Source organism: Arachis ipaensis, chromosome B01 (assembly GCF_000816755.2).
Source record: "Arachis ipaensis cultivar K30076 chromosome B01, Araip1.1, whole genome shotgun sequence".
NCBI lineage: Eukaryota > Viridiplantae > Streptophyta > Magnoliopsida > Fabales > Fabaceae > Arachis > Arachis ipaensis.
In genome coordinates, this window is record NC_029785.2 from 18,575,883 (window position 1) to 18,600,922 (window position 25,040).

At 35.3% G+C, this 25,040-nt stretch overlaps 2 protein-coding genes and 1 long non-coding RNA gene across 18 annotated transcripts; 2 read left to right on the top strand and 1 right to left on the bottom strand.

Moving 5' to 3' along the window:
* On the top strand, nucleotides 83–559 carry LOC110268766. The gene is made up of 2 exons (XR_002357211.1): nucleotides 83–165; nucleotides 245–559. It is a non-coding gene; the product is annotated as an uncharacterized LOC110268766 (long non-coding RNA).
* LOC107626859 lies at nucleotides 2,765–10,586 on the bottom strand. 8 transcript variants are annotated; one of them, XM_021118613.1, is made up of 9 exons: nucleotides 10,278–10,586; nucleotides 8,826–8,926; nucleotides 7,983–8,128; nucleotides 7,731–7,895; nucleotides 6,239–6,336; nucleotides 4,234–4,300; nucleotides 3,752–4,157; nucleotides 2,953–3,666; nucleotides 2,765–2,860 (listed from the first exon to the last, which is right to left on the bottom strand). In XM_021118613.1, the coding sequence occupies exons 6-8, from the start codon at nucleotides 4,248–4,250 to the stop codon at nucleotides 3,235–3,237; spliced, it is 855 nt and encodes a 284-aa protein (XP_020974272.1). In that variant the 5' UTR covers nucleotides 4,251–4,300; nucleotides 6,239–6,336; nucleotides 7,731–7,895; nucleotides 7,983–8,128; nucleotides 8,826–8,926; nucleotides 10,278–10,586; the 3' UTR covers nucleotides 2,765–2,860; nucleotides 2,953–3,234. The 8 variants fall into 8 exon arrangements, with proteins under 8 accessions (XP_020974272.1, XP_020974280.1, XP_020974282.1 ...); XM_021118621.1 differs by having other exon boundaries at nucleotides 8,826–8,949; XM_021118623.1 differs by lacking the exon at nucleotides 10,278–10,586 and adding an exon at nucleotides 9,102–10,066.
* On the top strand, nucleotides 12,027–15,593 carry LOC107626887 (MACPF domain-containing protein At4g24290-like). Of its 9 annotated transcripts, none has more exons than XR_002359135.1 (7): nucleotides 12,027–12,478; nucleotides 12,743–12,835; nucleotides 12,950–13,641; nucleotides 13,961–14,033; nucleotides 14,217–14,551; nucleotides 14,840–14,947; nucleotides 15,287–15,570. XR_002359135.1 is itself a non-coding variant. In XM_016329788.2 (7 exons), exons 3-6 carry the CDS (start codon nucleotides 13,541–13,543, stop codon nucleotides 14,924–14,926), a joined length of 696 nt encoding a protein of 231 aa, XP_016185274.1. In that variant the 5' UTR covers nucleotides 12,029–12,478; nucleotides 12,743–12,835; nucleotides 12,950–13,540; the 3' UTR covers nucleotides 14,927–14,947; nucleotides 15,287–15,570. The 9 variants fall into 9 exon arrangements, 2 of the variants coding, with proteins under 2 accessions (XP_016185274.1, XP_016185269.1); XR_001617550.2 differs by having other exon boundaries at nucleotides 12,029–12,478; nucleotides 12,950–13,708; nucleotides 13,795–14,033; nucleotides 14,350–14,551; nucleotides 14,857–14,947; XR_002359133.1 differs by having other exon boundaries at nucleotides 12,029–12,478; nucleotides 14,350–14,551.

Genomic DNA, 25,040 nt, shown 5'->3' on the forward strand with positions numbered 1-25,040 from the left:
CGAATACAAACTTCGCATACAAGCAACATGATTTACAATTTCCCCCTTTTTGATAATGACAAACCAATTTTGAGGATATGCTCCAAAGAGTGCAACAAGAAAAAGGGGATTTATGCTCAAGCTAATAAGCCTGCATCTGCTGATGATGAAGATATGGACCCCACTGTAAGTTCTATTGAAGCACTGTAATGCTTTTCAATAGTGATTTGATTTTTTGAAATATTCCATATCTTTTTGGGTGCAGCAATACCTTGAGAACAGGCTCAAGTACCTTGCAGATCAGAAGGCTGAAGGGATTAACCCATACCCGCACAAGTTTTCTGTGACCATGTCAATTAGTCAATACATTAACAAATATGAATCATTGGAATGCTATTTTTATAGTCAATACATTGACAAATATGCTTGGTTTGTAGTCTAATTATTTACATCTTTTAGGCCGTCAGTGTGGCTGCTTTTGCAGAAGGGGCAAAAGCAGAAGAAGCTAGAAATGCTAGAGCTAATATAGTTGGTTGCAAAGAACTTATCGAGGAGATTGCTAGTAATAAACTGATCTCTCTCTCTCCCTTCTGTGTGTGTGTAATGTTCATCATATGAATTGGTATTATAGCTTTTTTCAATTATAGGTTTTTTCCTTGAGATTCAGATTTTCATAGTTTTTTTTTGTGTTTATGTTATTCATATCTAATAGAATTTGTATTTGTGTCAATTACTACAGATGGTAATAATAAACTTAAAGTTGACAAGTGCTTATCAACTCCTGGAATGGCACCTCATCATGGAAAGGTATTTTGAATCTGTCATCTGAATGATTGGTTGGTTTTTCTTTTTTTTTTTCAAATTTCAGTCCTTCTAAATTTTGGAATTTGAAAAGTGAGGTAAGCCTGAGATTTGATATGATTGCATTGAACATGAACAGGTATTGTTGTTTGGAGTAATGGCTATAGAGATTAAAAGAAAGGCTCCTCACTGTAATAGAAATTTCTAAATTCTCTTGTTTTAGCTTTAACAGCTATTGCAACAGCTAGTGCAATCATTAGGACTTGGTAACTGCATTGTTAGTTTGTCATTACTTCTGGATGATAATGGTATGGCTAGAAGTCAAGATCTATTTGCATTATATTTATCTAGTTATGTTTATTGGTCTGGAGTTTGGACATAAGTCTGTATTTTATCTTGTTATTTTTAATATTTTGTAGTTGTAATTAATGTGATTGAAAAATGATGGTAGTATACTATATTTTGTTTTAAAGTATTTCTTTTATTTTAATTTTCTTTTATATTTTTAATGTCTTGTTTAAATATATTTTTTTTAATAATAAATGATTAGTAGTGTAATAATAATGTATATTAATTTTTAAAAATTCTATTGACATGTTTGAAACTTCCACAGAATAGTTTTTTTAAAATGAAAAAGTCTTTTTGTGGAGGTTTTAAATCGCCACAAACATTGACCAAGAACTGCCACAAAAGTCTAATATAAAACCCCCACTAAACACACACAAAACCCCCCACTGAATAGATTGTGGAGGTTTTTAAAAACCTCCACAAAAGACCTCGTGGCACTTCAAATTTTGGGAGTTTTAGAAATTTCCACAAACCATTTGGTGGGAATTGTAAACCTCCACAAATAAACAAAAACTTTGTAGTGAATATATCACTTCACACACTAACTATCATATATATAAATATATCACCGGTTAATGATTAACTAAGTCAAAATCAATTAAGATTTTAACTACTCACTTAAATATTAATATATATAAATTTATAAATATCTTTTAATTTTCTCTATTACGGAACATATTTTTCTATAAGATTCTAACTTGTCTTAGTATCATGACAAACATGAAAATAATAATTATGTTAAAAAATCTGTAATAAAAAAAAGTGTGTTATGAATATGATTAATCTTGAACAACGTGGTCGGCTTAGTGACCAAAATATCATGAATAATTATTAGCATATACTTTACTTGGTGTGATTAGTAGTTATACCACTACAAGATTTTTGTTTATTTGTGGAGATTTTTTTTTTTATTTGTGGAGGTTTATAACCCCACCAAATGGTTTGTGGGAGTTTCTAAAACCCCCAAAATTTGAGGTGCCATGAGGTCTTTTGTGGGAGTTTTTAAAAACCTCCACAATTTATTCAGTGGGGGTTTTGTGAGTGTTTAGTGGGGGTTTTATATTGGACTTTTGTGACGGTTTTAAATCACTTTTGTGGCAGTTTAAAACCCCCACAAATTAATTTTTTAATTTAACAAGAATTAACTATTTTGTGTGATTTTCAAACCTCCACAAATCCTGTAATTAATTATTTATTTTTAATTACAAATCATTCATTAATCTTATCTTATTCATATACTCTCAAATTAGAAATTTATTTTTTAATATCAAAATTTAAAAACTAAATCTTTTATAACACAATTTCTCAATATAAGATATAACTCTATATATAAAAATATTCTCAATGTCAATAGTTCCAAACACAATTCCATATGATATTATTCTACATAACTATTATTATTTTTCTTTAAAAAGACAATAAACATTTTGAAAATACAACCTCCAACATGCAGCAATGATGCTGCTACCCATCTTGCATGTAGCCCTCTTGCAATTAACACTCGTCTCATTTTCAGCAGCCATTGATCCAACACAAGGGTTCATCCAAGTCCCAATAAGCAACTCAAATTAAATAACAAATGCATGCAGCACATAGAAAAATCTCAACAGCAACAAATACTATTAATTAAAAAGGGTAATAGTGATAATAATACCTCTGGTAACAATTCCAACTTCAGTACAAAGCTCTGCCTCTACTAATTATTATTAGTGGTTGTCTTTCCATATGAAATCTGCTCCAATAAATAAATATTATTAATTAATAATATCATCAACCTTTGGTAAAATGTCAAGCATATAATAAATAAAAAGCATAAAACATTACCTTTGGTAAAATTTTGTACAAACTTTCATTCAAACATATCCCTTGCCAAGTTAGTAGCTACATTATCTTCAATAGCATCGTTATCTAATAAATTGGTAGCTAATTGGATGTACTCATTATTAGGGTCAAATAATTGTTCAAGTTCTTGCTCTTGATCAGCTCATTTTCGTACACTATATCTTCATTTCCTTGACCCATGTCATACATATCCCTTGGCTTGACATGCACAGCAATACTCCACCCTTTATTTACCATATCATCAACATAATACACCATTTGTGCTTAAGATGCTTCAATATAAGGTTCATATTCCTCACGCTCACCCGTGTGAATTAATCTATCAAAATTGACACAATTGAAATTCCAATGGTCCTTTTTATAGCCTCTGTCCCTAGTATTGTCAGCCCATTTGCATTTAAAAAGAACAACAGAAAATTGTCCATGGTAGTTAAGTTCAATTATATCTTCTAACTTGTCATAATATGGCAAATTTGCTTGTCTCATATTTCTATCAGCAATACTTGCAATGCAGGGTGTGTTAGAGACTAAGAATACTCCACTATTTTGTGTCTTAAGACCAAATTCTCTAGTCAAAGTTCGAAATCTATACCCGTTGATGTCATAAACAGAAAATCTCCTTGCATTCATCATTGGGCCTCGTGCAAGAAACTTTATATCAGTTGACATTTCATATGGATTATCTGGATTCACACTCTGAAATAAATAAAAAGTATCAGTCAAGATTATTTAGTTAACCAATATACAATGTATACTTTATAAAATATGAATTTTCACTTACCAATGCTTGAAACCAATCAACAAAATATTTATTAACTTTCTTTTCTATCTCTGTAGGTGAGAGTCTTCTTCCCTTTGAAGTTCTCCTAATGTGGTCTCTAAAGGCATTGATATATGGTTTCACACCTTCGCGATTGAAAACCACATAACGATGAGCTTGCAACTTCTCTATTTTAGTTAAATTGAAGTTTGAATGACCTCCATGTGGAGTACCTAACTTGGGCAAGACTGAAGACATTTCATAAGGGGGATCATAACAAAGACGACTAGGCCTGTTAAATCTAGTCTCCATGTCGTCAATATACCGAGAACAGAAAGTAAGAGACTCTTCAGCTAAATAACCCTCAGCAATAGAACCTTCTGGATGTGCTTTATTTCGTACAAAGGACTTCAAGTGTCCCAATTCCCTACATGGATAAATTGTCAATGTACTACAATTTTATCAAATGATTTTTATTTTAAAAAGGGAAAGCATTATTGTACCTTTCGATAGGATACATGTATCGATAATGGACTGGCCCTCCAAGTTTTGCTTCCTCAACAAGATGGACTGTTAGATGCACCATAACAGTGAAGAATGATGGAGGAAATAACATTTCCAAATGACAAAGAGTAATCACAATGCGATCTTGGAGCTTATCAAGTTCTGTACGACTTAGACTCTTACCACAGAGAATTCTAAAAAATGAGCAGAACTCTATCAAAACTGAGGTAACCTGGTTTGGCAGCACATTACGGATTGCTAGTGGAAGCAACTGCTCAATCAAAATATGACAGTCATGAATTTTAAGTCCAATGATTTTTTGTTGTGCCTCATCAATACATCGAGATATATTACTTGAGTAACCATCGGGCACTCTAACATTCTTCAAAGTTGCAAGAAAGACCTTTTTAGCATCTCGGGTTAGTGAATACAAAGCAAGGTGATATTTTCCATTATCATCTGGCCAAAGATCACGCCTTATTCCCATGTCTTGTAGATCTTTTCGGGCATTGAGATTATCTTTTGTTTTAGATTTCTCATTGAGCAAAGTATACAAAATATTATCGCATATATTTTTCTCAATGTGCATAAAGTCAAGGTTATGACGCAACAAGTTGGTTTTCTAATATGGAAGTTCAAAAAAGATGCTTCTCTTTCTCCACTGCATAGTTGCTTGCCTACCTCTTTTTCCTTTCTTGTTCAACTTTTCTTTCTTCCCGAATGTAACATCAATATTTTCTACTTGTGCCAGAATTTCGGATCCTGATAATATAGTTGGAGGATCACGTTCTTCTGTGTGTCCATCAAAACAAACTCTACTTAATCTGAATCGATGTTGTCTACCAAGAAAACGTCGATGACCTATATAACACCATTTTTTGCTATGATTAAGATAACAAGGTTTTGCATCAAAATTACAAGTTGGGCAAGCCAAACCAGTATATGTGTTCCATCCGGAGAGCATGCTTAGGCCAGGAAAATCACTAACTGTCCATATAAGAGCTGCATGAATCCTAAACATTTTATGTTATAATGCATCATAAATTTCCATACCCTCATCCCATAATTCTTTTAACTCTGACAAGTGGTTTAAGATATATGTCAATATTATTTCCGGGACTATGCTTGCCAGGTATAACCATTGACAGGATAAAGGAAGTGTGTTTCATACACATCCAAGGAGGAAGATTATATGGAATCAGAAACACAGGCCAAATGCTATGAGTAGAACTCATTGATCTATAAGGATTAAAACCATCACTAGCAAGTCCTAAGCGAACATTTCTAGGTTGCAATCCAAACTCTCTGTGTGTTAAATCAAAAGTCTTCCACGCCTCACCATCCCTTGGATGCACCATTTTGTCATTTTCTCCCTTCGCTGTTGCATGCCATAATATATGCTCTGCAGTTTTACGACACATGAACAATCTTTGCAACCTTGGTTTCAACGGAAAGTATCTCAAAACCTTGGCAGCTTGCTTTTTCTTCTTCTTCTTCTTAGAATTCCACCTAGAAGCACCACAATGACTACATGTTTGTACATCATTTACCATGTTATTTAGGGGATGTTCAGTTACCAATGTCTCGCGCATGACATGTGCACTTGTTGAGAATTCGGTTACTTCTTTCTCGCCATGAAAGTTCCATACAACATAATTCTTAGGGAATGGTTTGTAAAGTAAATGATCTCTAACATCTTTTCGAGCATGCCATTTGCGAAACCCACAACTTGGACACGGACATATTATCTTACTATTCCCAATTGCTCCATGTTGAAATGCAAAATCCAAGAAGTTTTCTAGACCAACTATATATTCATCTAAGTTTCGTGGCTTAGCAATCCAAGATTTATCCATTGTTGCTAGTTAAACTTCAAGTAGGGAAAAATAATTACTAGACATGTGTACTACTAAATATATATGAGATTTCTAACATAATAAACTACAAAGCTATAATAGACTTCTAACATATTTAAAACAAAATAGGATATAATTATTATCTTACCTCAACAAGCGCTTGTTCAAAAGCAATAACAAGAAACTGGTGAGAGAAAAATCAGTACCCACTTTAATCCCAGAAACAGAAGAAATCCAAGCAAATGCCTAATAAAACCAGAAATTAAATCCATGAGTGAGTTTAATTTGTAAAATAAAAATAAAAAATGAAAGAGAATAATTAATAGCAGTACCGAGCCTCCTCTGCAAATTAAACTCAAATAGCAGAACATAATAATTAATAAAGAGAATAATTTGGTGTATTGGTATTTTTATTTAATAAATGAAGTGATAGTTCTCTAATTAGTAAAGAACCTGATGAAAAATAAATTTGGTGTATTGTTATTTTTAAATATAAATATTTATAATATTGACAAATTTAAAAAAAAGATACTGATTTTATACACATGAAAATAAACAAGTGGAGGATCAATAAAATAAAAAATTATCTTTGTATATATTAAACTAATGCTAACATTTTCATGACTCAAAAAAGAGAGAAAAAAATGGGAAAAGGAACTAACCTTCAATGTATACCTTTAAATGTTTCTCTAACTTGTATTTGATTACGAATGATCAATTTTGAACTCTCAATAAACAAATGCAGACTTTGAAAATTGATTGCAATGTAAAAGACTAAAAGACTTTAATTTAATACGATATAGTTTTTCATATGTTTTTTTCAATTACGAAAAAATAAGGAAAGAAAGTAAATAATAAGCAAATAATTGAAATTCAAGTAAGCAATTAACTCTCTTGGTCTTTTAGTTATAATACATGATATCATATACACTGACATATACACTTCTAATGTATTTTTTAAATCTAACAGTAACCTCTCCTCTAAGGAGGAAATAAACAAAGGCATAACAAGTCACTCATAATGGATATGGAAAGGAGCAATAGTGCGAAGAGGATATAGGATTAATATAGGCTCTCATAATGCACAAACACTCATTTTATAATTGAAACAGACTACACATTATCGCTTTGCAAAGGTAAATAACCAATACTTTATAGATATAACTATAATAGGGACTAAACCTAAGAGAAATTGTGGTAAAACTTCTGACCCAATTCAAAATAAATCTTAGCAATCTACTTCAAGTTACTAATGTACTAAAACTAGCACAAACATAGGTGAGCTTATCAAGAAGAGAAACAAAAATGATAGATATATCAAGTTAAATGCATCTAGAGTAAAGATGGAAAATATTTCATACTTAAGCATGATTTAACGAATAAATAAGCACCAGAAAGGAAGTCTATAAAGAATAGTGAAGTGGTTGGACTGAGAAATATACCTAATGATGTATATAATGAAGAAAGTTATACCTCAACTTACAAGATTAATGAGAAAATTAATTCAAGACAGCCACAGAAGAGAACAACTTGGACTAATAACAGAATAAGGCACATCAATTATGTTACCATCTCTTGTATACTATTCTAATCAGTAAATGACATGAGAAAAAGTCATGGTCAAAAACAAATATGCATACCTCACTTGTTCCAGAGCTATTGCAAACACAACAGTTGATGCAAATTTTCTTATCGTCAACAACCAAATTGTTATTCAGATTATCATCTTCAACAACCATTTCTGTTTTGGGTTTAGGAGCGGCAAGATCATCCAGTTCATCGTACCACTGTTGTGCAACACTAGCCTGCACCAAGAGTTCAACACATAAATTTTGGCAACTGCAGAACTAGACTACTTCACCAAAGAATGCTACAATTGGAAAAGAAAAAACCTTGTCTATGGATCCTAGACCATCATCAATTCCAGAAATTTCAGTAGCTGAACCTCTAGCTTGTCGCCATATACAGGATTTTGGTAATGGTTCTACAAGTTCAACATCAGCAGAAATCTCCACACCCAACTTTATGTAAACCTTGCCTATCACACATTGAAGCAAAATTCTAAGTTGGCAAAGATATGTAATAATTCAAGCTGCAGCATGGCATTGTGGTGGATGATAAAGTACAAATACGAAAATATTTATACAGAATAGCCCTACTAGTAAACTATTCTTGTTATACACAGAAGTCCAGGTTGGTGTATGATTTATAAAAAAGAGACTATGAAGTCTCTCAGCTGATTTTATCTTTTGTCAATAAATCCGAGTACATAGATGGTAGCCAATATCACTGCTTCGCATAAGTAAATAGAAGTAACTCAAAACTCTAGTTAAGAGACAGCTGATAAGAGCAGGTAGCAAAGAAAATAGTTAATTAATCAAGTAATTATAATTCACAATTAGAAAGAAAGATAGAGAATCATGTTCATAGCAAATAATCAAACTGGTAGATGGGAAAAGGGCAGTGTTTACAGCAGTAATAAGAGAAAGGCCTGTGTCCAAAAAGCCTAAGTCATTGATTTTAAACATACATAGTAAAAAAGCCTAAGTCACATACATAGTAAAAAATACTCATTGATTTTAAACATATTTTATAAATCAAACTTAAAAAATAAGAACAGAAAATAAAAATACAAAATGCAGATCAACCAACCAAAACAAAGTAACTAATTATCACTCCTAACATAACAGTAATTAATGTCTTGACTTAAAAAAATACAGAATAAAAGGGAATACCAATAAGAAAGTTGCAACAGAACAGAGGTACAACGACTAAAGTTGTAACATGTTCAAGTTGAACGAGGAAGCTTACACACCAAAGTTCATCTCAATAGGCCCTATTCACAGCAAAGATTCAAAACTGAGACAAGAGAATCAGAAACAAAGGTATAACGACTAAATAACTCACAGGCTTCAGCTTTGAAGAGATACAGAAAAATCTATCTTGAACACGAAAAGAAAACTATAAGAGACTTTTATTCAGAAATGTTATTTGAGTTTATGTTTTGTTACATCATAGAAAAATGAATAATGGGCATGTTTTAATTTATGTTGGTATAGGATCCTGGAACAGCTCCTGCCAAAAGAATATGGACTTCTGTGGATACTGAAACTGAGATATTTGTCAGCACAAAAGATGAAGTAGCACAAAAGATCAGATTTATTTATTTACTTATTTATTTATTTTTATTTTTTTCCCTACTTTTTTTCTGTTGTAAGAGTTAGATTGATTGGCAGAAACTAACTAGCAAGGAGGAATTATCTGATTGAGACAAAAGGGCAAGGCATCTTAATCTTGCTAATAAGCTTTCAGAAATCACCAAAAAAAAGAGATCAATTTTTAGTTTTTAACTTTTACTTTTTTTTCTTTCCTTCTCTTCTAAAGAAGCCACAGAGCTAATTCAAAAGCCACCTATTGGATCATTTGATGTTATGTCAATAAAAGAGCTTAGTTTTTAAATGCTACTTATTCTATTATATATCCAATACTCAATCTATAAGATGATCAATTAAGAGAAGAGATAATCTAGAATTATCCATTTGCAAAACAGCTAATTAAGAAATTAAATTCAAATAATTGGAAGGAAAAAACAAAGGTTCACACTTCACACTCACATATAAAGTTAGGATGAGTCATTCTACACAATTATCACGGTCCGTGAAGGACTCCATGTAATTATGTAAAGCAATAGCAGATAATTGAGCCCAAAGGACCTACCACCACGTGCCCTCACCTAACTTTAACTTATCAACCTAAGTTCTAGTCTTGCAATGGATTTCGTTCAACTGAATACAATTTGTGAATAAAGAACGAAAGAGCAAAATTAAAAAATGAAAAGACATAAAAAATAAGTTATATTTTCAGCAACAAAATTAAAAGAAATTTAACTGGGAAAACAAAAAAATTGCAGCGAACATAAAATATATTAATCGAAGACAAAGTACCACACAATGCAAAAAAATTATATATTAATATAAATAAATTAACGATTCCTTAAAGTTCGATTAAGAAACCATTAACCAAATGAACCAATTCAACGGTATAAAGAAAAATAAGAAACAAAATCAACAATGCAATTTATTGTTAACAAAGAAGAAATATCAACAGATTAATAGGGAAGAAGAAGAAAAAGAAGTACAAGAAGAAATATCAACAGATTAATAGGGAAGAAGAAGAAAAAGAAGTACCAGCAGCAGTTCAAAGAAGAAATTGGAGTGACAGAAAGCGGCGTTGAAGAAGAAGCTCGGAAGTGGTAACGGCGTCGGAAGAAAAAAAAGCAGTACCAGCAGCAGTTCAAAGGGAAGGTCTCTGCTGCAAACGGATACGGCAGTGGTAACGGCGTCGGCGTCGGCGGCTGCGGCGGCAGAAATGGCAGCCGAAATGGCGGCGAAAATGGAGGTGAAAAACCTAGGGTTTCATAGCCACTCTCTCAGCTAACTCAACGCTTCTCATTTTGGAGAAAGAGAAAATGAGCTTTTGTTTTAAAATTATGAATTTTAATGAATTATAGGTGGAGATTTTTTAAATTGCCATCAATAAAGGCATTGTGGAGGTTTTTAAAAACCTTCACTAAAATACTCCCTCAAATAAATATTAATCTTATAGTGTACTTAGGTTTAATTATTCTATTAATTCTTATAATTTTATCCAATTTTTAAATTGATCTCTACATTTTTTTTTCTTTGAATTAGATTCATGTACTAATATTTTTTTTAATTAAGTCTCTTTTGACAATAATCATTACAAAAAAATTATTAAAGATGAATAAATTTATTATTATACCTATTATTTATTCTATACAAAATTACAAATCATTTAGTAGAGTTTTAACTCTCCTCGTCTCTCCCTAACTTTTTTCTTCTTCTGTTTGCTTTTCATACTTTGTAAACACTTATAAATTAAAATCAACTACATTATTTTTCTTTTAATTTCATTTGAGAAGTAGAACAAAATGCATCATTTTCCAAACAATACTCACTTTACAATTTAAAGTGCATCAAATTTCTTAGAGTAGCAAAATGAATAGTCAATCAAACAAAGAAATCCAAATTGATTCCTATAATTGTGACCTAGCCTCTGATAACATGAAACCACCAATTGACATCATTGTTGTGTGCAAGATCTCAAATTCATTCTCCACCACTCCGATCAACCAAAAATCTCATTTTTATTTGAAACAAAAATGGCAACAGACATAAAGCGGCTAGATTAAAAAATTTACATCTTATTTGATCTATGAATAAAAATAAAATAAAAAATACATCTTTGCAGAAGAAATCAAAATTCATGGATGAAAGAAGAAGAAGGCGGAAGAATGTCTTGGGAATTGGAATCATTGCATGAGAAAAATTATGAGAATTGAATGGGTTTCTCCATGTACCCGAGTTGGTAGTTCGCACTACAAGAAAAAATGTCTGTCGGCACACTTTTTTCTTGCCACGCTTTTAAAGCGTGCCGAAAAATGGTCTATGGCCACGCTTTGGCGAGGGTGACCACTGATTTGTGATTTGGCCACGCTTTTTTTGCCACGCTTAAAAAGCATGGCCATAGAGGGAAATCGGCATGCTTTTACGAGGGTGCCCACTTATTTGAAATTTGGCCACGCTTTTTTACTGTCACGCTTGAAAAGCGTGGCGATAGAAGAAAATCGGCATGCTTTTACGAGGGTGGCCACTGCTTAAAAATTTGGCCACCTTTTTTTTTGTCACGCTTAAAAAGCGTGGCCATAGAGAGAAACCGGCACGCTTGAAAAGTGTGGCTATACCGTGTTTATTTTGGCACCGTAAAAAAATGTGTCGATAGAGTTCCCTCCCCTAAAATTTAGTTTTCCACCTATTTTTCCCACACTTAACCTTTTTTTTTTAAGTTATCAAACTTTACCCTAAAAATGATAGCAACAACACACACTAACTTAACATTGTTATCAAATTCACTTTTAACTAAAAATGATAACAACAACACATACACTACTAAAAATAATGAAACCCTAAAAATTAACTTTCAAACCCTAAAAGCTAAGGCGCCATCAGCTTCATCTTCTCGAAAGCTCTTCTCGAACCCAGCCTTGGCATCGTTCATCCATCTTCAGCGTTTCCAGCCTTGGCGTCGTTCATCCATCTCCATCATCATCTTCTCGAACCCAGCCTTCATCAACAGAAAACCCTAACCTCCATCACGCCACCATCTATCTCACTGTCGCCACCCTTCACGCTCAAGATCGCTACCAGGTTCATCGTTGTGTTAGCCAACTCGCCATTCCTCTTGCTGTCCTTCTTGCCATTCTGGTCGTCGTGCTGCTCGCCTCTCTCTGTCGCGGTTCTGCTCGCCTCTCTCTGTTGCAGCTCTGCTCGCTTCTCTGTCGTGGTTCTGCTCGCCGTGCTGCTCGAAGGTTAGTGATCAGTTGTGCTCCATCTTCATTTTTTTAAAATGCTCCATTTAGAAATCAATCAAGAAAATTGGATGATTAATGGAATGTTTTCTGCTGTTAACTTTTTATTGAATTGATTAGTGATTAGCTCTTGCTTTTTATTGAATGATTTCTGCTGTTTTCTGCTGTTTTAACTGCATTCTATAATTATTGATGTTATTTTTCTTGGATTTGTGCTTACATTGCGAAATTGAAATTGAACATTTGTTTTTGTGTGTTTTTCAGACGATAAATCTGGCTGCAATTTGCACCCCTGCAGATTACAATACCCGTCCCCTAGACACAATTTACAGCAACTTCATCGATGCTCTCCCTGTGGTACGTGTTCTTCGTGTGATTAGGTCAAATTGTAAATATTTAAAGGCCAAATATTCATGTTTGAGCTGAATGGGATGTGTGATTTTGATTTTTGATGTGTTATTTCTGTTTCAGGTGAAGTACTGCTCTGAGAATAACAAGAGGCTTATTCATTAACATGTGATTTGAAAATTTTTCATGTTTATGTTTAGGAACTACATGCAGTTATACTTAGGAATTGAGAGCTAGAGAAGCTAATGAAGAGAAGTATTCTGATCCTTATTAGCTTTGTATTCATCAATAAGTAACTGGCGTGGGCTTACGCACGATTGGATTGAATGATCAAGATTGATGGTTGTTGTGTTGTTTTATATCCTGTTCCTATATATTTTTATTTTATGAGGACCATATATAAATTTGCCTTACCATGTAGGCCAATCCAGAAGAAGATAAGTTGTCATTATTTCTTGATTAATTATCAGTATAGAAATACAAGACCAAGTCATTTTTGTTCTTTTCTTTTTCATCCTATGCACATGTCCTGTATCGGGTCAAGGGATGGTGGTATTGCTTTCCATTCTATTCTATATTACGTACGTACGCCATTATTGAATAATAATATCTTCAATAATATCCATGTCAGATATAACATTATAGAATACATAGCCATATAATTTTGCAAAGGGAGTTGGAGGCCGTGGGAAGAGGTTGGTGGTGCTTGATGAAATGCACAAGAGGGATATTTTCATCCGTGCAGCTGGTGGAGCCTCCATCACCATTAGAGGGGTCTCTGAGAACATTCCTTGTGATAAAGGGGATAGAATAAGGTTCAAATCCGATGTGCTTGAGTTCAACCAGATCCTCCTTTTTCTCTATATCTTCTCTGTTACGTTTGTAAGATGCCAATCAGTTAGAAAGCTTTGTTATATCACTATGTTTGGGTTTTAAGATCTCTATCTGAATCTTTTTTAAACTTTTAGATATCTGAGTTGTTAAATCAGAAATCGGCAGTGCAAGGGAAAATACCTTCTGGCTATTTCAATGCTCTTATTGATTTAAGTGGTGACTGGTTGAGGGATGCTGCTGACATCAAGTATCTTGCTTTTGATGGTTATTTCATTTTGCTCTACTATTTACATCTAACAGCTTCTCCACTTGTGCTGCAAGAGGAAGTTAAGAAGTCTGTTCCTGCTCAATGGGACCCGACGACATTGTCTAGGTAAACACCACGCCCCTACTACATTTAGTAAGTAGAGTGGCGAATTCACTAAATTGATCTTTGTATTCCTGGTATAATTATTGAGTGTCTTGAATTCAATTCGTTGTTGGTTGTTATACATTCATCATTTTGGCGATCCTACGAAATTTAGCCCAGTTGTTGTCTTGTTGATGAACCGAACAGACTAAGGAAAGAGTTTCGACATTGATAGCACCCATCTCAGTTGATGTGGAGTGATCTTGACAGTTTGATATGGTGTTTAAGTTTGGGTTTCTATGTTGATTCGTACGTGGTGCTGATGAATTTTGTTAGGCAGGTTCATTCAGACATATGGTACACACATAGTAGTAGGTATGGCTGTTGGTGGTCAGGATGTAATCTGTGTCAAACAGAAGCATTCTTCAAAGATTTCTCCTGATGATCTTAGAAGACATTTAGAAGATCTTGGAGATTTTCTGTTTTCAGATGTAAGGAGTCCTTCTTTACTACAGAGGCAAACAGCCGATGGCAAACAGAAGGTATTTTGCTTTATCATCTACAAATTTACCAATTTCACTAGTTTCTTACTTTCAGAGCAAATAGTTATCAGAACAAAGCCTCAGAGCAAATAGTTACATTGGCATGTATTTTTTAGATGAATCTTAAACTTATGTTAGTATTATAGAATACATTGGCATGTATATATTGTAGTGCACTAGCATATGACTATACAAGACAGGTTATGAAAGGGTAATAGGTTCTAGGGTATTTTACACCAACCTCACCTATGGTTAAATGATATTGTATATTCCTGCTCTTGGTCTCAGCCCTTCCTTCATTACAGACTTGGTAGATGCAGTGATAAAAGCTCTTCCATCTTCAAAAGCAATGTATGCATCTACCAGCACTTCTGAAGAAGAGCATGACCTACTTAGGTACTTGGTCAAGATGTTCTTTGATTCAATATTGGAATTCATCTTGTTTCTGTCACCTAGAATGATAACGGCATTCATCTTGTTTCAATATTGGCATTCATCTACATTATATATATTTATATATAAATATATTTTACAAACTGTTTATAGGTGATTTGTTGTATCTGATTTATATTAAATTTGGAACTTGTAATGCTATATGCTAGGCAGTTATTTGACTTCAAAGATAAATTTTGTTTTTCTCAAGAGCATAAATGGATCAAACATTGTTTTGTTTTAGCTTTATGAAATTTATGCATCCTTGCTGAGACTTATTTTCATTTACTTCCTTCATTACAGAGTTCCCAGGATCAAGGAGACACGGTTGATTTTTCAGGACCCTTAATATCTCAAATGCACATTGTCCATGAGATCTTAGAAAGACATGAGCGACACATACGGCGTACTATCCAGCGATTGTGCAAAAATGATAGAACTTCTTCCAAGAGATAGAATAAGTTAATGACTTTATAAGTTTTATATGTATTTATATTTTTTATCCCAATGTATTTTATAACTACTTTGGTTATAAGAGATGATATAGCTAATTTGGTTTGAATTTTATTAATGTAATATTAATTTTCATTAATTAATTTTTTAAATGATATTCAACAATTTTAGTCAATGTTTTTTATTATTTTTGGAGTGCATTAGAGTATATGTAAAAGCACATGTCAGTTTTTTTAATGATAGGGATATAGCCACGCTTTAAAAGCGTGGCAATAGGTCCATGTTTCTTCGACTATTGGCACGTTTCAAAAGCGATACCATATCTTTTACTATTGGCACGTTTCAAAAGTGTGCCGATATCTTTCACTTTTCGGTACGCTTTTAAAGCGTGCCGATAGGTTAATACATATGGCCACGCTTTTAAGCATGGCAAGAGTTGAAAGCGTGGCAAAAAAGAAAGCGTGCCAATAGATCCACAAAAGCGTGGCGATAGAGCAACCGGCACGCGGGCAGATGTGACCCTTTCAAAAGCATGCCGATAGCTCAAAAAGTGTGGCGAAAAGCTGTCGGCACCCTTTTTAGCACTTTTCGGCACACTTTAAAAGCGTGGCAGAAAGCTTATTTTCTTGTAGTATCGTGACCACAAGTATACGCACCGTGTTCAATAACTCGAACTCTACTTCTGCTTTTTTCATTATTGTTGAAGAAAAATCTAAGCAAAAAGGAAGATGACTGAAAATAGTGAAATTGCAAAGTGTGTTAAGTTAGGAAATTTAGAATGCTATGTCTTTGTGAAAAATAGAAGTAAGAGATAATTAGAAATTTCTAAAAATATTAGAGAATCTTCAATTTAGATATGAAATATTCTGAAATCAAATGTTTTTGTCATGGTGGGAATATAATTAAAAAAAACCTGGAGCATGGATCGAATTAAAAGAAAAAAAAAGTATAGAGATCTAATTGAAAAGTTGGCAAAACTATAGAAACCAACAAAGTAATTAAACCTTATACATACCATAGTTAATTATTATGGTAATTAGTTACTCAGTCATTTATATATGCACTTGCAATGCTATTTGTTAGTAACTAAATATTATTATTTTTAGTCAATAGTTAATCAGTAATAATTTATACTCATATTTATAAGAATTTGTACACATAAAATATAGTTTATACTTATATTTACTAAAATTTATATACATAAGTTAATAAAGCTTACACTTTTATTTATCAGAATTTATACACATTAACTAATAAATTTATTTATTAAACATAATTTAATATTTATACTGCATTAGTCAAAATTATTAAAAATGATTGACTCTTAAGATTTTCTAATTAATATTTACTAATGTTGTAAGAGAGTTGCGTTGGAACATTGACAACTTACATCAACATTAATAATGAAAAGGATAAACTACCATTTCTATTTATGAATATTTAGATCTAGGTTTTTACAGAAAAATGATCCTCGGGTTTGGAATCGAGAAGAGTATCAACGCTTGGAACACAATTCTTTCTCTGTTTTTGTCGACAATTTGCCGCAAGATATTTCAAAGAAGGAATTATTTCACTTGTTCCATTGGACAGGACAAATCAACGACATCTACTTGGCACGGAAGATGAAAAATAGAAAGATTCACATGTTTGCTTTTATTCACTATACGATGAAAGGGGGGCGATAAAGGCCATAACTGAAATGCATCATATGAGACTAAGAGGAAAGATTATCTACGTAGGTGAGACTAGGTACAGAAGGGTTACGGGAGGGAAGGACACTGGGGTACCCAAAGAAGACCTTGTAAGAACTGAGGTTGAAAGCAGGCATCATCGGGGAGGCAAAAGTCCAACAAGAATGGAAGATTCTAGGAATGCTACGCCCGTAAACGACCCTCAGGGGAATGGCGGGACGAAGAAGATTGAAGTACCAATAGCAAAGAAGAATTTTGATTGGCTGCTGAGGAGTTTAGTAAGGGGTACGACGAAAGCCATTGACTTTGAATCGTTACGGAGAGCTATCATTAAGAACTTTCCTCATGTTGTTGAAATCAGGGAGCTTGGGGCGTACAAAGCCCTATTAGTATTTGATACTGTGAAGAATGCAGAGGAAGTGTTTACCTTCAAAATGAATAGTTTCCTCCAATTCTTTTACAGTGTGTGGAGATGGGAGAAATCTAAGTGTACTGCGACTAGAAGAGTTTGGCTAGAATATTATGGAGTGCCTTTACATGTCTGGTCAGTGGAAACTTTCAATACGATAGGCAGTCTATGGGGGGAAGTAGTCAAGTGTGATGAAATGTCGAAGTCTGCCTTATCTTTCAGTGTTGGTCGAGTGTTAATCAATACTTATATCTTTGACGATATTAAGGAACGGATTCAAATCACAGTAGGCACCAGTGACTTCGAGGTTTTTGTTAAGGAAAGTGGATGTGAAATTCATAGAGACGAATGTCTACTACAAGATGATGTACGCATTACGTCAACATGTGAATTTTCTAGTTCACATGCAAGCAGAATGTTGTCGACAGTGGTGGTATGGGATCCGGCGGCTGAGCTGATCATAACACGAGCGCATGACGGAGATGAAGATAAGAGTAGAACGGTAATAATAGACACGTTTTTGAATGAATACAATAAAGAGAATTTATGTCCGGTTCAAGTGCAAGGAATAACGGCTCAATTCAAAATTAAAGGATTTAATGAGGCGGCTGATTGTGAGGGATTTGATAATTGTCTTGAGTGTGAATCAGAGAGAACCGTTTCAGAGGTGTGTCTTGATAAGGGAAGTGGGGCCAAAATACTAGAAAGGAGGGTACAAGGTGGGAAGGAGCTGGGCTTGTTTTTAAAAATAAGTGAGGCCCAAAAAACTTGTTACCAACTGGGTAATGTGATGGGCAACTTAACTGGTGGGCAGGTGAAAGCTGTTGGGCTAGACGGGCTACTGGCAGGTGCTCAGTTTCAACAAGTACGCGCACGGGTTCCTGGGCCGGGTCAGGAGCTTTCACGGGCATCCGGGTCAGGGCAGCAGCTCCCTTGTTTCGGTAAGGCAATGCAGCATGGAAAGGCTGCGCAGGATTTCCTTCGGGGATCAGGGATGCCAACATGGACACGTAGGCTGTGTGTGACTCGCGTCCTGTTGCGCGGAAGAGAGGTGTCGAGCGCCGGTCCAGATGGGAAGGGAAGAACATAAGCCTAACTCCGGTGCATCACAGCGTTGATGGAGGAAGATTGAAGGCACGGAATAATCTGGCTGATTCCGAGGACGATCTGGAAGTAGGGGGTCCTGCGGTGAAGTGAGCAACCGGGATAAGCTTGGAGGTCAGGACATGCTTTGCCGGGGCAGTGAGAGCAAGGTGGGAGAGGTAGGAGGTCAAGATGATGGTGTGGGTCACGCCAACATATGCAAACGGGTTACAGAGGGCGCTGGTTCTGAGACAGAAATTGAAGGGACAAAACCTAACTCCGATCAGAGGCAGACACAGGAAAGACAGTCAACAGAAAATATGAAAACGTGGAAGCTAGCAGTGGAGTTTGGTGCGGTTTTCTATGACGATGAAGAAGATATTATGGCTATTTTACAAAGACAAAATGAGGCTATCGCAACAAAAAGAAGAATGGCAAAACAAAAGGAGAAAGCTAGGAGGAGCATGCCTAAACAACATAATAAGGTGTGTAGAAATTCCTTTAAATGATTTGTAGTTGTTGGAATATTAGAGGACTAGGAGGGAATGGAAATTTGAGTATGGTAAAAGATTTGAAGAAAAAGTATAGGTTGAATATGCTAGGCTTGATTGAAACAAAAAAGGAGGTAGTAACAAAATTTGATGTAGCACGTCTGTGGGGTTGTGACACGGTAGATTGGGAATATGTGGGATCAACTGGAACCTCTGGTGGTTTATTATTGATGTGGGATAATTTATTTTTTGTACGGTCAAATTGCTATAAAGGGAATGGCTGGCTTTGTGTTGAAGGTTTGCTGACAAACAATAATTTAACTGTGCGTTCTGTTTGGTATATGGTGCACATGTGCGAAGTGAGAAATTGGTGATGTGGGAGGAATTAAACTATATGGTGGGTTTATGTCAGGTTCCATTTTGCTTCATGGGAGACTTCAATGAGATCTTACGGCTAGAGGAAAGGAAAGACGCCGTTAATCTACCAGCATCTGCTAAGGATTTTAAGGAGTGGGTGCAAGACTTACAGCTCGTAGACTTACCGCTAACTGATAGGAAGTTCACTTGGTTTCGAGGTAAATCTTGTAGTCGCATTAATAGGATGCTGGTTAGTTTGGAGTGGCTTGAGGAGTTTCCAGATTCTCGATTGAAAGGGGCTCCGAGAGGCCTATCGGATCATTGCCCGTTGATTCTAGAAGATACAAGACTTTGGGCGGGTCCACGACCTTTTCGTAGTCTGGATTCCTGGTTTACACATGAAGGGTTTCTGAGGATAGTAAAGGATGAGTGGAAGAACTTGGGTGATGACCAATTCACAAATAAGCTGAAGGCTTTGAGAGTTTCGCTAAGGAGATGGCACAAGGACAATTTTGGGGATATGGACAACATGATATAAAGAAGTTTGAGGAAGAGATAAAGAAGATTGATGATATTGTTAGTGTGGGTTCTTATGACGAAACAATGGAGGCTAGACGAAAGGCTCTTGTGACTTGCTGTGCGAAGTGGTATGCTAGAAAGGAGATTCATTGGAAGCAGATGTCTCGATCTCAACATGCTAGAGATATGGACAAGAACACCAGGTACTTCCATAACCTAGCATCGGCTAGAAGGAGGAACAACAGAATTGATTCTTTAGTGATTAATGGAAGATTGGTGCGGAATCAGGCCAGAATAAAGATTGCGATTATAGGATTTTATAAAGATCTGTATCAGCGGGAACATGCTCCTTTTAGAGGTAATGCCAACACCGGAGGAGATACGAAAGGCGGTTTGGGATTGTGAGTCAAGTAAAGCTTCGGGTAGTGATGGCTATAATATGAACTTCATAAAGAAATGTTGGGAGGAGATTGGCCAGGAATTTACTACAGCTGTGTTGGATTTTTTTCAGAGTGCAAAGCTACCAACAGAGGCTAATGTAACTTGGGTGGCGCTAGCCCCAAAATTTGTGGGGGCCAAGGAAATCAAAGACCTAAGACCGATTAGTATGGTTGGTTGTGTTTATAAGGTGATATAAAAAGTGCTGGTAAGAAGAATGCGCCTAGTGATGCCACGTTTAGTGGGGAAGACCCAGTCTGCATTTGTAAAGCGCCGCAAAATACATGATGGTGCTCTCATTACTTGTGAGACGGTCCAATGGCTGAAGCTGCGAAGGAAGCAGGCAACAATTGTCAAATTAGACTTTCAGAAAGCTTATGACAGGGTGAGATGGAGCTTTGTGGATATAGTGCTACAGAAGATAGGCTTTGGTCTTAGATGGAGGACATGGGTGAAGGAATGTGTGACCACAACGTCTATGTCGGTGTTTATTAATGGGTCACCATCTAAGCCGTTCAAGATGGAGAGAGGACTTAGACAAAGAGATCCCCTCTCTCCTTTTCTATTTGTTCTTGTCGTTGACGTTTTGCACAGGATTGTGGGTGAGGCGGTAAAGAATGGACGTATTTCTCCATTGTTGGTGGGATGGGACAACATAGAGCTGTCGCATCTCCAATTCGCAGATGATACGATATTGTTCTGTCCTCAGGATACGGAGATAGTGTTGAATTATAAGAGACTTCTACGTTGTTTTGAGTTAATGCCTGGCCTGAGTATTAACTACGATAAGTAAAGCTTGATTTCAGTCAACTGTGAGAAGGCATGGGTGACTAATATGTGTGGTTTATTGGGATGTACCGAAGCTGCATTACCGGTTAGGTACTTGGGAATTTTCTTAGGCACAAATCCTCGGTTGGTGAAGACCTGGAAACCGATCATAGACAAGGTGGAAGATAAGTTGAGCTTATGGAAAGCTAAATCTCTTAACAAGGCTGGTAAGTTAGTTCTCATCAAATCTGTTTTAAACAGCCTTCCGGTTTACTACTTAAGCTTGTATAAGATGCCAAAAGCGGTTGCAGAAAAGATAATTGGACTACAAAGAAGGTTTCTGTGGAGTAAATAAGATGGGATTAATGGTATACCACTTGTGAAATGGGAGGTGGTTCAAGCTCCTAAGAAGCTAGGTGGTTTGGGGGTGGGGGATGCATTACTCAGGAATGTGTCGCTTCTGTTCAAGTGGTGGTAGCGCTTCTCTAAGGAGGACTGCCCGTTGTGGAAGAAGGTTGTTTGTTCTTGTAATCAATTGAACCCATCTTTAATGATGTCAAAACAACCTTTACCATCTAGAGGGAGCTCATGGAAAGATATTTGCCAGCTTAATATAAAGGAGCAACAGGTGAGAGATATGATGATTAGTGGATTGTCTATGGAGGTGGGAAATGGCAGACGTATTCGTTTGTGGGAGGATGGTTGGCTACAAAGTGGCTCTTTGAAAGATAGTTTTTCAAGACTCTTATCTGTTTCAAACCAACAAGGATCTGTAATAGGGGACTGTGGGTTCTGGGATGGGTTAAAGTGGGTATGGAACTTTGAATGGAGGAGAAAATTATTCCAATGGGAGTTAGAGTTGCTCAACCAACTTCATGACTGTTTACGGGTTGTAAAATTGTTGGTTGATAGAGAGGATTCTGTCATATGGAAATTTGACAAAAAATGTATTTTTTCACTAACTCATTTGTGTAGGTACTGCAGAAAGAAACTCTCCCAGAGGACATCACAAGTTACAGTTTCACTAGTACCATATGGAGAGGCCTGGTTCCTCTAAGAGTTGAACTTTTTACATGGTTCGTTTTAGTAGGCGGGGTCAACACGAAGGAGAGACTGAGTAGATTCGGGATTATTAATCATAATGATAATATCTGTGTGTTGTGTAAAAAGGATATAAAATTTGTGCATCATTTATTTTTTGGCTGTGAGTTTACATGGCAGGTGTGGTGCGCTTGGCTAACGCGTGCTGGTAGAGACTGGACTATGCCGGGGACTGTTAAAGAGTTTTCTGAGAGCTGGATTGGAGTACCAGGTTGTAAGTCTCAGCAAAATAAGTGGTTGATAGGCTTCTGTGCAGTTGTTTGGAATATCTGGTTGGAATGGAACAGTAGAATTTTTCATAATACTGAGACAGGTGTTGAAGAGATCAAGACTAGATCATTTTTGAGCTACAGAGTTTGGGGCGGTGGTGATCCATTTGGTTGTTGATGGCAATTCCGGAGATTCCAACGGAGTATACCTTTTATTCGTGTTTAGTGTCTCGTGTTTATATGTTCTTTTTCCTACTTGCTCTACTTCAGTGTGTTGAGCTCCTTTTGTTAAAAAAAAAAAAAACTTATTACACATTAGGTCTTTATATAAGTTTATACATCCACAACAGAAAATAAAAATAAAACTTGAAAAAATACTAAAATTTTTCAATCTATCCTTTTCTAACTTAACTCTAACCTCTAACCTCTAACCTCTATCCATCTTCATCTTTATCCTCAGTTCCTCCAATGGCAAGGACATCTTCGACCACTCCTTCACTACCTCTTTCTTGGATGATCTTCTCTCCCCCACTACCTCTTCTTTCACATTGATTATTGCCAATAAAAGCCCTTTTCATTTGGAATCTTTTTCATTTTTAAAATTTATTGAAAATAAATTAATTATTTGTATCATAAATCATAAACAGATAAACTACACAAATCTAAATCCCATATACATGCTTGAAAGTCTTTTTGCCTGATATTTTATAAAATCTTAATCAAGTAATGCTCTTTTCAACCACGGAATGGTACTGATAATTTCTTTTGCAATTTCCTTTTATTTAGTGTACAATATTTTTTTCTAGCAGAGTATAGTATTAAAATTAACCATAAAAGATTATGACGCTGATAAATGTGACTATAAAAAAATTAAAATTAATTTGTAATCATGAAAGATGAGATTTCGTAAACAAAACTACCCAAATCATAAAAATCTATCAAAAATCTCTAAATTACCCCTCTACTCTAACCTAACCATTCTCAAACTCTAATCCCACCTCATCTCTATTCTACAATTCTCTTCACCATTCCAAAATTCCCAGGTCCCAATCCCTCTTCTATTTCCTCTCTTCTCTCTCTTTCCACTACTATCACCATCTCAATTTTCTGTCGATTTCAAAGCTTATTGTAATTGCAAGTGATAGGGACATTTGGGATAGTGAAAAAGAGCTACTTGGTGTTCTTTATCAGGAGAAATAAACAAGTTCTTGATAGATTCGTTGGCAGGGCCAGAGTTATCCAAATCATGCTACAAAACAAAGCTTCAACCCATGAAAGAGGAAAAGAAAACATGATATGCAAAGATGAAGGGTTTTGGGTTTGTGGGGACTGAAACATGAATAAAACTTCGTTGATTATTAGTGGGAGTGTCAACACAAGAATGAAACTTTTCCTTCGCTTGGATTTATGGTCTTCAATCTCGTCACCGAAACACATGAAGACCAGCATGGTGAATCAAACTCAATTAACGGCCTCTTCGGCTTAGCTTCCCTATCCCAAACCTAAGGACAAACTCGAACCCAAACCAGAGACAGCACATCCTAGACCCTGAACTCGACGATTTCAATCCTAACGCCTTTTTCATCTTGCTAGCGATAGTGGAAGTTAGGAAACGCTGCACCGCTGGCATATTTTGCGAGTTGTGACTCGGCGACTCAATTGAAGACGATGAGTAATAGTTGTTATTGCTGTGGCTATTGTTGGAGTTCGGGCCATTGTAGCGGAGTTCAAAGGCTTCTCGGAAGAGGTACGATAGGCAATAATAATTGTAGGGAGAGAAAGGGGTTTGTCAAAGATTGGGAGCATTGGTGAAGAGGATTGGAGAATGGAGATGAGGTGGGATTAGAGTTTGAAAGTGATTAGGTTAGATTAGAGAAAAATTTAAGAATGTTTGATAGATTTTAGAATTTGGATAGTTTGGTCTATGAAAGTTAGATTAGAGGGCAATTTAAGATTTTTTAATAAATTTTTAGAATTTAGATAGTTTTATCTATGAAACTCTATTTTTTATGGTTAAATTTGTTAGTGTTATAATCTTTCGTGGTCAATTTTGGTACTTTATTCTTTCTAACAAGTTGAATAACTAAGAGGGACTCTTTTTAAAGAAATTATACACTCTAAAAAATATTTTTCTCCCACACACCACGTACAGTGGCGTCATCGCTTTTAGCATCCTTTTTTCTTTTCTTTTCTTTTCTTATTGGTAAGATATTAGAAGGAACGAGGGAATAGTAATGGGTTTGGAGTTTCGGGAGGCTCGCAACATAAGATTAAAAATTTTTGTCAACATAAAGTAAAATTGAATAGAGAAGGCGAAGAGGTAGCAGAAAAGAGAAAAGCAGGGAGGACAGAAATAATGAAGGGGCCGTCACTCGTCGTCATCGCCGTTGGAGAAGCCAAAGATGAAGATGAAGATGGACTAAGCTTAAAATTAAGTTAAAAGAAGGTAATTTGAACATTTTTAATGTTTTTTTTTAATTTGGATAATTTTGTCAAAAAATTAATTTTTATGAATATAAAATTAATTTTATTTTTCTA

Bases quoted from the DNA above. Each gene is read 5' to 3' on its own strand.
- LOC107626859 (XM_016329750.2), bottom strand. From the start codon at position 4,823: ATGCACATTGAGAAAAATATATGCGATAATATTTTGTATACTTTGCTC. The intron at 4,158-4,233 runs GTACAATAATGC...TTATCCATGTAG, and splicing joins TACATGTATCCTATCGAAAG to GGAATTGGGACACTTGAAGT. The intron at 3,667-3,751 runs GTAAGTGAAAAT...TATTTATTTCAG, and splicing joins TTGATTGGTTTCAAGCATTG to AGTGTGAATCCAGATAATCC.
- LOC107626887 (XM_016329783.2), top strand. From the start codon at position 13,541: ATGCACAAGAGGGATATTTTCATCCGTGCAGCTGGTGGAGCCTCCATC. The intron at 13,709-13,794 runs GTAAGATGCCAA...TTAAACTTTTAG, and splicing joins ATATCTTCTCTGTTACGTTT to ATATCTGAGTTGTTAAATCA. The intron at 14,552-15,286 runs GTATTTTGCTTT...CCTTCATTACAG, and splicing joins CAGCCGATGGCAAACAGAAG to AGTTCCCAGGATCAAGGAGA.